The sequence below is a fragment of the Narcine bancroftii genome, chromosome 1, assembly GCF_036971445.1.
Source record: "Narcine bancroftii isolate sNarBan1 chromosome 1, sNarBan1.hap1, whole genome shotgun sequence".
NCBI classification, from domain to species: Eukaryota; Metazoa; Chordata; class Chondrichthyes; order Torpediniformes; family Narcinidae; genus Narcine; species Narcine bancroftii.
In genome coordinates, this window is record NC_091469.1 from 435472139 (window position 1) to 435487098 (window position 14960).

A 14960-nucleotide genomic window follows, 5' to 3' on the forward strand; every position below is an offset into this window, starting at 1 on the left:
AGCACATCTTCCTCGACCATCTGCCTGAAGACATCCAGCCGTTACTGTCCCAGGAGAGCTTCGACAACCCTAGGAAGGTCGCTTAAAAAGCTCAGGAGCTTTGGCTCGAACGATTCCCGAAGGGCTCAGCAGTCCAGGAGGTTACGAGTCACAGACATGACCAATCCTAGCCTTCCTCTAGTGCTGCGGTTGAACAAAGAGCATACCCAGAAGTAAGCCATCCATTTCAGGCCTCTGCTTCTTCCACCAGCGCTGGGGAGCCAAGGCTTAGAAGTGTCGACAGTCCTGCTTGTTCTAGGGAAATGAGCAGGCTGGCCACTGTTAATGGCTGTGGCGGCTGACCAAGAACGCAGCTTTCTCTACCTGTGGGATTCACTCAGCGGCTGACGCTTCCTTGTTGACACCGGGGCCCAGATCAGCATCATCCCGGCCACAGCCATCAAGTCCCGGAACCAGCCTCGAGGACGTCCCCTCCATGCAGCCAATTCGATGGAGATTTGAACGTATGGAGACAAGACCGTCCACTTCCAGATCAGCCAGCGGAAGTTCTCGTGAAGGTTCACCATTTCGTCCCTCCCAACTGCTATACTGGGTGTCGACTTTCTCCTTGCCCACAAACTCCTGGTCGACATTCGAAGTAGGCAATTGGTAGATGCCTGTACCTTCCAATCCATTCTCCTCAACGCCTCCCGCACAGAGTAGCCGCAGCTGGCCACGGTCAGCACACCCAAGGACGAGTTTCAGCGTATCCTGGATGAGTTCCTGTCCCTCCTCAAGCCGCAGTTCTCTGCCGCCTCATGCCACGGGGTATTTCATTACATTCCCCACCCAAGGCCCGCCGGTCCATGCCAAAGCACGCCGGCTCCCTCCGGATAGGCTCCAGATAGAGAAGGAAGAGTTCTTGCATCTGCAGGAGCTGGGGATCATTCGACACTCTGACAGTCCTTGGGCCTCACCACTCCACCTTGTCCTGAAAGCCTCCGGCGGCTGATGCACCCCGAGGACATACCCAAAATGGCCATCATCACCCCCTTTGGGTTGTTCAAGTTCCTATGCATGCCGTTCAGGCTCAAGAACGCCGCCCAGACCTTCCAGTGCCTCATGGACACAGTGGGCGGGGATTTAAATTTCGTATTCATTTACCTAGACAACATCCTCGTTGCCAGCAAAGACCGGGCACAACACAATTCTCACTTGCACACTATTATACTCTTCTCCCGACTGGCCGACTTTGGCCTAATGATCAATCTGGCCAAATGCCAGTTTGGAAAAGAGTCCATGCAGTTCCTGGGCCATACCATCATGGCCGAAGGAGCTACACATGCTGCTACAAAGGTCGCTGCAGTCACGAAGTTCCCACGCCTGGACAACGTCAAGGGGCTACAGGAGTTCGTGGGTATGGTCAATTTCTATAACTGCTTCATTCCAGGCACTGCGCGCATCATGCAGCTGCTCTTCCCCCTCATCACGGCCAAAGACAAGATGCTTGCCTGGACTCCAGAGGCCAACAGGGCATTTGAAGCCACGAAGGATCCCCTCGTGACGGCTATCCTGCTCGCTCATCCATGCACCAACCTGTTTATGGCGCTCTCCATTGATGCCTCTGCCACAGCTATCGGCGCCATCCTGGAGCAGCAGGTGAATGGACAGTGGAAACCACTGGCATTCTTTAGCCAACTTCGTCAACTGCCAGTGCGCAAGTATAATGCTTTCGATTGTGAGTTGCTGGGTATGTATCTGGCAATGCATCATTTCCACTATTTCTTGTTTCTTGGAGGGGAGGCCTTTCACCATTTTTACTGACCACAAACCCTTCACTCAGGTGCTTGCTATGGCAAGAAATCCCTGGTTGGCCCACCAACAGCGTCACCTCTCCTTCGTGTCGGAGTTCACCACCAACATTCGGCACAAGGTGGGAAAGACAACATGGTCACCGACGTACTCTCATGACTGGCCATTTGCGCACTGACACCCAGCCTCCGACTTCAACTTGCTCGTCCGGGACCAGAAGTCTGATGAGGAGACGCGGGCCTTCAGGACTGCCATCACGGGCCATCACGCACCTGCAGTTCCAGAACCTTCCAACTCCTCATGGGGAGGGCACTATCCTGTGCGATTGTCTCCATGGGCACCCCACTTCCAGTGGTTCCCCAGCAGTGGGTCAGGCAAGTCTTCCACCATATCCATGACCTTTCCCACCCTTCCATATTGTCTGTATGGTGGCAGAACGTTTCGTCTGGCACGTGCTTCGGAAGCAGATTGCGGACTGGGCCAGAACCTGCACCCATTGCCAGCTTTCAAACATGTCCGGGAACAGTTCAGCCACATGCATGTGGACATCGTCGAACCCTTACCCGTTTCCCAAGGTAACCGTTACCTTTTAATAGTGGTAGACCGCACCACTCGTTGGCCCGAGGCGATCCCGATGCCAGATACCACCACGGACTCCTGCTCCCGAGCGCTTTTGAATGGTTGGGTTGCCCGGTTCGACATACCGAACCACCTCACCAGTGATCGGGGCACCCAGTTCACCTCTGCGCTCTGGGCAAAGCTCGCCAACAGGCTGGGGATCGAGCTACATCACACCATGGCCTATCACCCACAGGCCAATGGGCTAGTCAAGCGTTTGCACTGCCACCTTAAGTCGGCACTAATGGCTCACCTCACCAGCCCCGACTGGGTGGACGAGCTGCCTTGGGTGCTCCTGGGCATCCGCTCAACACCCAAAGAAGACCTACAGGCGTCATCAGCTGAGCTGGTCTATGGTGCACCGCTAGCCCTACCCGGTGAGTTCGTCAGTGCACCTCACAACACCCAGCAGTCACTGCACAGTCTACTTCCCCACCTCCAGGCTTAGTTGGACTCCTTCACACCCCCACCACTACCCAGACACGGCACACGGGCCTCTTACGTCCCGAGCGAGCTGTATTCCACAGAGTACAATTTTATCAGATGGGGCCCGTCCACAACACCTCTACAAAGACCATACAAAGGGCCATACAAAGTTGTCCAGCGTTCAGGATCCACTTTCACACTGAACATCGGTGGTAAGAGGGAACTGTTTACGGTGGACAGGTTAAAGTCAACCCACCTCGACCCCACCGAGCCAGTAGTTGTGGCGCAACCCAAGAAGTGAGGCCACCCGACAAAAAAGGACATTGGAGCCAGTTCTTGGGGGGGTGGGGGGGCTGTGTGGCAGTATGCCAGTAGGTAGGTGAACCGGCCCCGTTTATCACTCACACGGTGGGGCAGCCGGCCAAAATGGCGCTGTCGGGGGTTTCCTCCCAACTTCGGCACCGGGCTCAGAAACCCATGCTTGGCGACCCACGTGACGCCCCGGTGATGTCAGGGCCCCCAACGCGGTGGTTCTCAACCATGTCTGGGCTGGGAGTACAAGGCCAGCCAGCGAGCCAGCCTGCAATAAATCAGTTTTGCTCACTGAACTCAACCCATCTGGTTGTGCAATCCTTCAGTTAGCAGTGTAGCCGCCGCTACAAGATCACCCTCTTTCGTAGAAAGGCAGGAGTTTTTTTTAAATGATGAGAGATGAAAGATGTTGAAAATGGTTTTAACACGAGATGTTTTGCTCAAAAATTATGCAAAACATTGATGAGTGAGTATCTGGAATATTGTGTACAAGTCTAATCTCCCTATCTGAGGATAGAAATAGAGGCAGTATAGTGAAAGTTCATTAAATTGATTTCTTGAATTGAGCATTCTTTTTCTCCCACTGAAGCTGGGTTGTTTTTAAGAAGTTTTGGGTCTTTATTTGTAATCAAATGTACAATTTTGTTTTACATGTTCCTTATTTTTAGAGATACAGCTCAGTAACATTTCCTTCCAGCCTATGAGCCCACACTGTCCAAATAGATTAACGTACTAACCCCGTACATCTTTGGAATGTGGGAGGAAACCCATGTGGACACAGAGAACGTACAACTCCTTACAGATGGCGCTAAATTAGAACCCGGATTACTGGCGCTGTAATAGCATTGAGCTAACTGCTTCGGAAACTGTGCGTCTTGGGTAAACTACCTCTCATTTTGTTCGTTTCAGATTGGTCACAGTGTTTGAACTATCGAAAGAAAATAGACACACACGCCGAGAGCAGTTCAGATTATACAAATGTTTATTACAAATTCAAAATCTGATTTCACACTACAATATGCAAGCCCTTCCCAACTATACTTATCAACGCTTGGACTGGTCCCAACTGCCAAAGCGAGGCAACGACTGCACACTTGTAGTAGGTTGTCAGGGTGCCGGTAGCTGCTTCTCCACCTCCCCTGACCGGGACGTTGGTTGGACTCCAAAAGTTCTTCTTCTTCTTGCTGAGAGATGTTGCCACCTCTCGGAGAGTCTCAAACTTCAGCAGCGGGACCATGACTTATATTACCCAAAAACTGCTTACCCAAGCACCTATTCCCAGCACAGCAAGAAAGATAAGCAAGTAAGCTAGCATGCTAGGCTTCTAACGAATAACATAATTTTCAGCTTATCACTTTGAATACAATGGTTTATTTTGCATCAAGGCTAGGCCTCTGACAGTCTGTGACCAAAACAAGCAGGAAGATTAAATATTCTTGGTACACAGATGTCCTTTCGTCAGATAACAGCATCTCTGGCCCCTTGGTGGAATTTAGCTTATGTCTGCTGATTCTAAAACACAAGCAGGTTCTCAGCCCAAAGCTGCAAGTTTTAAAAAAAAGGTTCTCAGCTCTGCAGAACCAAGAGCTGCAAATTAAGAAAAACAGGTTTAAAAAATAGGTTAGAATCTTTCATTACACTGTGTCGCCCTGCAACCCTTGTTTTTACACAGTCTCCTCCCCCCTAATGGCTCACAGTATAATGATATTGCCACCTTCTCTTATCAGATTCCATAACTGGCAACCTTTGTCTCCACCTATCACACCCCCCACACGACAGGACTCATCTTCCTCTCTCTGATCACTTTATTTTGCTCTCGCCTCTCTTTCACCTTGAGCACCTGCCAATCCACTGCCACTGTTGATCATCGTCCTTGTTCACCAATACCCCGCTGGTGCCTGTCCAGCCCCCTTTGACTCTTTCCTCATTATATTGGCTATCTCCTCTTGACACTATGTCTCAATGAAGATATTCTTTTTCTCCCACTGATGCTGTTCAACCTGCTGAGTTCCTGCAGCAGGTTCTGTTTAACATATTATTTGTTTTTTTTAAATATATCAGAGCACTGAGAACACCAGGTTGAAAAATACTAATCTAGATAGATTGGAAAATGGAGAAGTGATCTCAATGAAATACAGAAAATGCTTACGGGGTTTGACCAAGTGGATGGAAGGATGACACTTCTCCCGGCTGCTGCTAGAATTAGAAGTTCTAGTCACAAAGTCAGGGTTTGGCCATTGAGCACAGGGTTGGAAAAACATGAAGTAGGTGGTGAATCTTTGGAATTTTCTACCCAAGAAATCTGTCGAGGTGCAGTTCTGTGTCTAGAATAGGGGAGAGTAGTTTAGAATGTAATGGAATCAGGGGATTGATTTAATCAGTTTAAGGGAATGTGAGGTAAGTAGAAGGAAGTGGCATTGAACTAAGGATTAACCATGTTGTCATTTAATGGTGGGACAGGCATGAAAGGCCAAAATGACCTCCTCTGTTTCTTTTTTTTAAATTTTTTTATTTTTCACACCATAATTAATTATATATTTTTTATCTCTTAGAAATGTGTTTCTATCCTATTCCACAAAATGTATGCGTGTTCCACTCTCTACCTTCTGCAACCTGCTTTATTTGCATGGTCTTTTCTGTCTGCCTTGTTTCATCTCTCCTCTTGCACAATGGTCTACTGCACAGCTAAATGAAGTGAGACATCTCAAAGACAACTCTGGTTTTGTCAGCCCACTGCCTGTTTCTGAACTCATGGAATGATGTCATGAGGCAGCTGTGATGTATTTCCTGATCCACGCTGAAGAATCTTTTGCTGGTGATCTTGTCTACTGCCCTGCTGTTTCTCTGTAACTGGTATGATTAAGCTTCTTCCTCCTTGTCATTACATTCCTAGCATATGCCTCTTATTTTGTCACTATCACGTACAAAATAGGGAAAAAAATTACCTGTTAATTGGAACAAAATCAACTACTGATGCTGGAAATATGAAAAAAAGACCCCAGAAAATGCCAGAGCACTCAGTCAGTCGGGGAGCATCTCATTGGAAAGAAACAGTCAATGTTGTGGACATCGGCACAGATGTTGTGGGCTGAAGGGCCTGTTACTGTGCTATACTGTTCTTGGAAAGTGGGAAAGTAAACGTGTTTTAGGTTGCACAGTTGGAAAGGAATGGAGAGTCCAGGGAAAGTCTGTGATGATGTAAACCAAATGTGTAACAAGAATGGTAAACAGCATCTGTAGCTCAGAAGACACCCAAGGAACCCTTTGACATTTGAACTATCTAGCAAATAAGAAATAGGTAACTTGAATTTAATGAATTCAGAACTAAATTCCAAAGAATGCTGTGTGCCCCATGAGAAATGAAGTGGTAATGGAGGTTAAAGATTGGGAATGGGGCAGTTTCATTTTAATTTTTGTACTTTTCTATTTTATTTTGAATTATCAGAACTTAAAGCAGTTATTAAATGGACAATTTTGTTCTGCACCCATCACAGTTCCCTCCATATATTCATTTCCCCACTATTCTACGTGAAGTGTCCTTGATCTGGAACATTTTCTCTCTTGTTTAACATAACATAACATAACAATTTACAGCACGGAAACAGGCCATTAGGCCCTTCTAGTCCGCACTGAACCAAACACCCCCCTCTAGTCCCACCTCCCTGCACAATGCCCATAACCCTCCATCTTCTTCTCATCCATATACCTGTCCAACCTTTTCTTAAATAATACAATTGACTCCGCCGCCACTATTTCTCCCGGAAGCTCATTCCACACGTCTACCACTCTCTGAGTAAAGAAGTTCCCCCTCATGTTACCTCTAAACCTCTGCCCTTTAATTCTTAACTCATGTCCTCTTGTTTTAATCTTTCCTCCTCTTCACTTTCTTTCTTTTCCTTGCCCTGTATTGACCTGACATGCTTACCCTATTTCTTTACTAATGGAAAGTGATAACTGTGCTAAAGGTTCTGGCATTTTCTGGTTTTCGTAAGGCTCTTCTAACTACTATCACCACTGTATTTACATTTATTTTGTGATACAACCACTTAAATTCACATTGAACAAAGAGGGGGTGGGGGGAGGACAGCATCCATGGACCCTTTATTGAGACTTAAGTTCTTGATAAAGATTCCCAGCCCGCAGCATTGACTATTTCTATTCAAGTTAAAACACAAATGTTGGAAGAATAGCCAATCATACACTGCCCATTGGAGGTAAAGAGGTATAACCAACATTTTGGACCTGAGCCCTTCTTCAAGGAATAAGTGAAAAAAGACAGGTATCTGAATGAAAGGCTGTGGAAACAAAGGCGGGCTGGACGCTGGGAGACCAGATGAGTTCCTCCAGCATTTCTGTTTTGACTTCTGTAACATTCGTGTTTCACTGTTTCATTTCTATTCCTGGATGCTGCCTGACCCACTCAGCCCTTGCAGCTTCTCTTTGTTCACTGAAGATCCCAGCATTCCCAGTTTTAGTCTCACTCAAGTAAACATTGTTCATGAATCGTATGGAGATCTTGATACATTTTTTGATTAACAGTGAAATATTTGTAGAGATAATGTTGCATTTTCTTTGATCTGATTTATGATTACTGCAGCGTATTCTCAGCCATTGTATTTGGAGCAATGGCTTTGGGACAAACCAGCTCATTTGCACCTGATTATGCCAAGGCTAAGATGTCAGCAGCCAGAATCATCATGTTGGTTGAGCAAAGACCATCAATAGACAGCTTTAGTGACGCCGGTGATGTTCCTGTAAGTACTACGCTGTAAAATAGAACATTGACAAATTAAAGTCAATGTTATCATCTCAAATTGTTCAAAAGCAGCTAAAAATTGAACATTTGGCATAAAACTTTGAAACAAACTTTCATCTGGTGTGAATAACATTGTCAGATACACTTGCCATATTTGCATAGCCTATAAGATTTAGATTCTCCAAATCATAAACTAATACCATATATATTCGTGTAATACAGTACCAATTTTTCGGGTCAATTTGCATTTATATGGAAACTTTGTGGTAAGTGCCTCCGTCGTTCAAGGTGTTTGGAGTTCAGATGGCCGTGACCGGATGGTGAGACTGCATTCGAGGCATCGGAGGGTGGACAGCTAGGTCGAGGGTCAGCAGTTGGGAGTGTCAGGAGCTCTGGTGAGCAAGCGGCTTGGGCGAGGATCTGCGGTCGGGGTATCAGGAGCTCGGATAGATGGGCGGTCAGGGCCAAAAATTGTGGGGGGTGGGGGAGAGGGGGGTGAGATGGGATTGACTTTTACACGGAAAATATGAGATTTTTGACCAAAAAAGTGGGGGGGGGGGGTCGACTTTTACATTGGATTGACTATTACACGAGTATATACAGTCACTAATATTTATATCCTTGACACAACTGAATAGCAAGCATTCTAAGAGTATGGAGGGGCAGGTGAATAATGCTAATAATGCCTGGAATAAGGCATAAAAATGTAATGTTGTAATACAATCATAAAAGGTTCCAGAGCCACATATGAACTGTTGCAGATAATATAAAATAGCCTTGGGCAGAAGAGTACAAACTGTTTCAAGCTGAGGTCATGCATGTCTTTGGCATAGTTTTCTTTAATTTTTTTTTAATTTAGGCCTACAGCACGGTAACAGGCCCTTCCAGCCCAAGAGCCTGTGCTGCCCCAATTACACCCAATTAATTAACCTCCAACCCCTGTATATTTTTGAAGGGTGGGAAGAAACTGGAAAGCCTGGAGGAAACCAATGCAGACATGAGGAGAATGAACAAACTCCTTACTGATGGCACTGGATTTGAACCCGGGTCACTGACACTAAAACAGTGCTGCACTAACTGCTATGCAATGATGTCTTGCATTGAAAGTTTGCCTTGTCTGTCTTTAAAGAGCATATATGAAGGCCGTTTTTGCTTTATAAAGTAGCACAGGACCCAAATAGCAAAAGAAATGTTGGCTCCAGATCCATCAAGAATTTCATGTTCTCCCTTTGACTGTGAGTTTCATCCCACATCCAAAAGATGTGTAGGTGGCAGATTTATTGGCTAATACCCTGGAAGGAGAAATATGGGGATTGGCAGGGCATTTTTTGAGAGAGAGAGAAAATTAATGACAGGGAAATAAGCGGGGCGGTGGAACCAATGGGAGTTCTCTGAGAGATGATATAGACACAAATACTCTTTTAACTTGTCAGCAGATAGGAGAAAATATGAAAATTGTACCATGTACATTGGGTTCTGACTTCCAGATGGACACAAGTAAATTTGATATCTTTGTAAAGGTACTTAGTAATGCCATTTTTCTTTTTTTTTTTGAAGAGTATGTTTGAGGGAATGGTCAAGTTTGAAGATGTTGCCTTTAACTATCCTACTCGCCCTGATCTGCCTGTGTTACAAGGTTTAACAGTATCAGTTGCAAAAGGACAAACCTTGGCTCTGGTGGGTAGTAGTGGCTGTGGGAAAAGCACATTGGTTCAGCTTCTGGAGAGGTACTATGACCCACTGAATGGAAAAGTGGTAAGTGACTTACTCCCTTTCAACAGGATCAGGAATCTGCTGGGTGGTGGCCTAATACAATTTACCACCTACTGTCCATTTCACTCTACAACCTTTGGGTTTTCCTGGATTTTAAACTGATGGTACATTTACATGCTGTTTTGGGGAATGCTTGTTTGGAGAATCATTACCCAGTAAAGTGATATTGGCATTTTCTCCCCTGAATTCTTCATTTCCTCTTCAGAGATCCTCAATTCCCTTTGCATCTTCTTCAGCCATACTTTTTCCCCAGGTCTTTTATCTCATCTTTTTACCATCAGAATATGTGGCAAAATGGGTTGCAAATTAGTGTCCAGATGAAGCTATTTGATTTGTTGGAGTAGATTTGTCAAACTTTGTCAAGGCACAGGCTCATTAATTCACCAGTGAAGTCAGTATACTTTGAAGTCAGGGGATAGATTTCCCAGAAGCAGTAGAGAGATAAACCTGCAACTGATGGAAGCCCCCTTCTAACAGGATTTCATCAATCAAATCACCACCATCTTTGCTTTTTATGAAACCAAATCTGCTGTCATTACAGACTCTGACCTCTATTCATTGAATAGATATATGTGAAGTTCTGCCTCATGAAGGCAGCTGACATCATAAAGGACTCTGGTCACAATTTCCCCTTATGCTATCTTCAAGCAGAAGGTACAGAGATGCCTGAAAAATCACCGAGGGGGTTTCAAGAACAGTTTCTTTCCAACAGCTGTCAGGCTCTTGAACTTCCCCTAATTCAAGTAATCATGGACTACTCTGACACCACAAAGGGATCGTCTGTACTATTGCCAAGTCATTTTTTTGCACTAGGATAACTGAATATTTATCACCATTTAAAATTATTTATTATCTCTTATTAATTCACATATTATATATTTGTTGTTTTATACAAAATACACATTCAGTTGTATGCCTACATTTAAAATGTATGAACTCATTATCTCGATGCAGCTTTGATGAAAGGTTCTGGCACAAAATGTTGACAATTTTTCTCCCACTGATGTTGCTTGACCCATTGTTCGTTGCTTCAGATTCTAGCATTTGCAGTCTCCTGTGTAACCCCCACATCTCATTAGCATATGAAAGCCACAAATACTTTTTTCAATCCTGTCAGAGTTGTTCAGCATTGGAAAAAGGCCATTCAGTTCAACTTATCCCTGCTGTCCCCAAGCTAGACCCATATTCCTCTGAACATTTCCTATCCAGGTGCATGTCCATTGTAATTGTATCTGGTTCTCTCATTTCCTGTGGACGCTCATTACAGATACCCACACTCCCTATGTGAAAAACCTTGCACCTCAGGTTCCCTTTCTCTCTCATCTTAAACCTATGCCGTGTGGTTTTCACCTCCTTCCCTGTAAAAACAGTGATCATCTATCTTATCAATACTCCTCACTCCTGGGAAATCAAACCTGTTCAATCTGACCTGATAACTCAAGCCCTCCACTCCAAGCAACATCCTTGCCAATATTTTCTTGCACCCTCTCCAGGTTAATTGCACCCTTCCTACAGTAGGATGACCAGACTTGCACATGATGCACGTTTCTTTTTCTGGGAACCAGATTCATGCAGAGTGAGGCCCATACAATTCTATTGTCTGGCAGAGATCAATAAGCACAAAGTGCAGCACGTTACATTCAAAGCATTGCCATGACCAAATCCTCAGCAGTCAAAATCATAGAGATTCCTGGTGATCAGAACCTCAATTGGACCAGTTAGTCATTAAACTGTTTAGCATGGAAACTGGCCCTTCAGCCCAGCTCATCTCTGCCGGCCAAGTCACCTCTCCCAGCGAGCCCAATTTGCTCTTGGTGATGCCACTCTTGGAGTACCGCATGCCATCTTTGTCACCCATCTATAGCAGATCCACTATGGTGTTAACACACAGTTGTGGGCTCGAGCATAGGGAAAAGCTGGATAGGCTGGGCCTTTATTCCCAAGGGAAGCTGAGGGATGATCTTGTTGAGGTTTATAAAAGCATGAAAGACATGGATGAAAGGAAGTCGAGTTTATTGTCATCTGATTGTAGTACAACCCACCGGCCCTTGGTGCCACAAATCAGATTTAACACATACAAGCAATACATATGCAGGACAAGTATTTCATCTATACAAATAAATATTGTTTCCTAAATATGAGAGACTTGGATGGTTAGTGTGAGCAGTTCCTTTAGTTATTCAGCATTCTCACTGCCCAAGGGAAGAAGCTGTTCCTCAGTCTGGTGGTGCTAGCTCTGATACTCCTGTATCTCTTCCCTGATTGGAGCAGCTGAAATATGTTGGCCTCAGGGTGGAAGGGGTCCGAAATGACTTTGCAGGCCCTCTTCAGACAATGATCTCAGTAGATCATGTTGATGATGGGGGTGGGGGTGGGGGGGAGAGAGGGGCACCAATGATCCTCTCTGCCCTCTAATAGCCCTTTGGATTGACCTCCAGTCCATTTCTCTGCAGCAACCATTCTACACTATGATGCATCCAGCAAGGATGCTCTTGATAGAAGAGAATGGTCACAATCTATTTCCCAGAGTAAGAACTAGAGGACATAGGTTCAAGATGACGGGGGAGAGATTTAAGAGGGACCTGAGGGGTAATTTTCTGACTCTGAGGTTAATCCATATCTGGACCATCCAACAATAGGAAGCTATAGAAATGGGGACAATATTGATGTTTGAAAGACATTTAAATATATGGATAGAAAAGGTTTAGGATGCAGAATGCAACCTTGGTCAGCATGGATGTTGGGTCATAGGGCCTGTTCTGTGCTGTATCACTCAGTGACTGTATGGCTGTGTTTGATCCATATCCCTCGGAAGAGTTCCTAGCCATGTACCTGTCCAATTTGCCTCTACACCTTCCTTTGAAAGCTTTTCCAGAAACACAGCACCCTCTGTGTGAAAAGGTTATCATTAGCTACAAGAGCAGGATAGAGGCTAGAAATGGCAATATCTCAATCTCTTGATATCCCACAGCTTTCTCACCAGCCGCAGGGAGTATTCTCCGCTAGCCTGAATATGTGTAGCTCCGAACTCTCAGTAAGCTTGATACCATCAGGACAAAGCAACCTGCTTGATTGGTATACTACCTCCCTCCTGAATGTCCACCCCCACTCTAAACTTCCATCCCTTACCCTGAACGTCTATCACTGGCACAGTGGCGTTTATAGACGTCGTGTCTATAAAATGCACTGCTGCTGTCCTCTCATTTATCATCTTCCAAATCCATGACTTAAATCAAAAATGGCAAGGACAGTGGGTGCATGGGAACCACAACCAATCACATGATTTCGATTTGCGAGTCCTTCAACTCACTGGGTCCATATGATCATAACTCTCCACCGATCAGCTCTGTGGGAGCCTATTCAACAGAAGCACTGCTGCAGTTCAAGAGGGTGGCCCAAGACCATCTGCTCCAGGGCCACTTGCAAAGGGCAATGGATGCTAGCTTTGGCAGCAATGTAGATATAAATCCTGAAAAAAAGATTTTAAAAAAATCCTATTCCATAAAATGATAATAGGTTGTGGCTTACAGAATGGACAGAATCACTGACTTCTGTGCTCACAGAAAAAACTGTAACAAAGTACAGAATTTAATTGCACAAAAGTGAAAGAGAACTTGACTTTGTTGTTCTACTTAAGTGAGGACTGCTTTACAGATCACTGGGCACTCACTTATATTGCCTTGATGGCCCGACTTATTAGTGAGAATATATTTTTTTTTAAAATTTAATACTACAGTAATAAAAAAAATTCAACTCTTTTGACCAAACGGGCAACACCACACATGGTGGAAATCTGAAATAAAAGAAAATTACTGTAAATATTCAGGTCACACAGCATCTGCAGATTAACAATCAGTTAACAATCCAGATTGATGAATTAATTAAGACATTTTATGAAAGTATGATCAATCAGAATTTCAATAATTCAATGTCTGCAACTGTTGGAATTCTGTTCATTTGGTTACAGAACTCGCCAGAGAATTTTAAAATACTTTTGTTTCCATAATGTGCTATAATTATATTTGCTATATATCTGCATCATACTAGATGATAACGGTTCCATTATAGACCAGCAATAGCAATTCACCAATAGCGTTATTTTTAAAACAATATATTTATTAGTAACTATTAATAATATAACAACTTGTATCTAAACTTAATGCCAACTATGCACAAATATACCTGTGTGTGGATTACCCAAATCATTACAATTTAGGGACACTTCTGGAAAGTCGATTCCAAAAGTTCAATCTTAGAAAGCCTGTGTTGAAACTCAGAACTTTTAGTTACGAAGTAGGTGAGACACTGAATCATCAGATTCCCTTTAACTCATGAATTCTGTTGAGTTGCTTCCAGAAAACTGTCCTTTCAAAAGAACAATGGTCACAACTTCCCGCTTCCTTGCATAGGGGAAACAAAACTTGTGACTTCCACAAACCCAGCATGCGTTAACCCTTAAAGTGTAGTTACTAAATAAAATGTGAGCCTATAATAACCATAAATCCAAGTATGTCAGTTAGTTACTCTCATAGTCTTTTATTCTTCTGTTGGAGTTTACATTAGGGGTTTTAATAATATGCAGTAAAGCACAAATTTTTGAAATTTACTTTCTCTCCAGTTTTTAGATAATAAAAATATAAAAGATCTCAATGTTCAGTGGGCTCGTGCACAGATGGGAATTGTGTCCCAAGAACCAGTACTATTTAAGTGCAGCATTGCTGAGAATATTGCCTATGGTGACAACAACAGGGTTGTATCGCAGGAGGAAATAGAGGTTGCCGCCAGAGCTGCTAATATCCATTCTTTTATTGAAACTCTCCCTGAGGTAGGTTTCTGCCAGATTACATACAATAAACTCAGTAATTATCTTTTTTTTTTAAAAATCACTGTTTAACCATGCATATGAGCAGTAAGGTTATGTGGGAAGGAATTGTGTACAACACCTACTAGGGCACAACTTGAGAAATTGTGAACAGTAGAATTCTGAAAATCCTGTCTGCTTAGGGATTGGGTTGGACTGGATTCTTGGGCAGTACTTTTAAAATTCAAATTTAAGGAGAAATAAGGAAGAGATTAACAGGTAAATTTTGATAGTTTATTCATTAGCAAATACAGCATGCTTCATTTATCAAAACCAGTAACTTTAAAGAAAAATAAATTCAACAATCTTTCCTTATTAAGCTTAAACCCTGTTGCATTTCGTTGTTAGTTTCCAGCCAGTTTTTGTGGGCAAACCCTTCCAGTAAACCCCTGTTTCATCAGCATTATAAATTTGAGCATATTT

The 14960-nt window shown here is 44.0% G+C and overlaps 2 protein-coding genes across 7 annotated transcripts in view; one reads left to right on the plus strand and one right to left on the minus strand.

Annotated features, from left to right (window-relative positions):
* Positions 1–14960, plus strand: part of abcb4 (ATP-binding cassette, sub-family B (MDR/TAP), member 4) — a 151488-nt gene that overhangs the window by 129367 nt on the left and 7161 nt on the right. For 4 of the 5 annotated variants that reach the window (XM_069914296.1, XM_069914297.1, XM_069914294.1 and 1 more), the window contains exons 24-26: positions 7745–7901; positions 9461–9658; positions 14295–14501. In XM_069914296.1, coding sequence (XP_069770397.1) covers positions 7745–7901; positions 9461–9658; positions 14295–14501 — 562 coding nt within the window. The remainder of the gene's footprint in view (positions 1–7744; positions 7902–9460; positions 9659–14294; positions 14502–14960) is intronic. The other variant, XM_069914298.1, reaches the window with a different exon arrangement.
* Positions 6838–14960, minus strand: part of crot (carnitine O-octanoyltransferase) — a 90167-nt gene continuing 82044 nt past the window's right edge. Inside the window, exon 18 of one of the 2 annotated variants that reach the window (XM_069914303.1) lies at positions 6838–7913. The gene's annotated coding sequence lies outside the window, so the exon portion shown is untranslated. Of the gene's footprint in view, positions 7914–11652; positions 13470–14960 lie in introns of those variants that run through there. The other variant, XM_069914300.1, reaches the window with a different exon arrangement.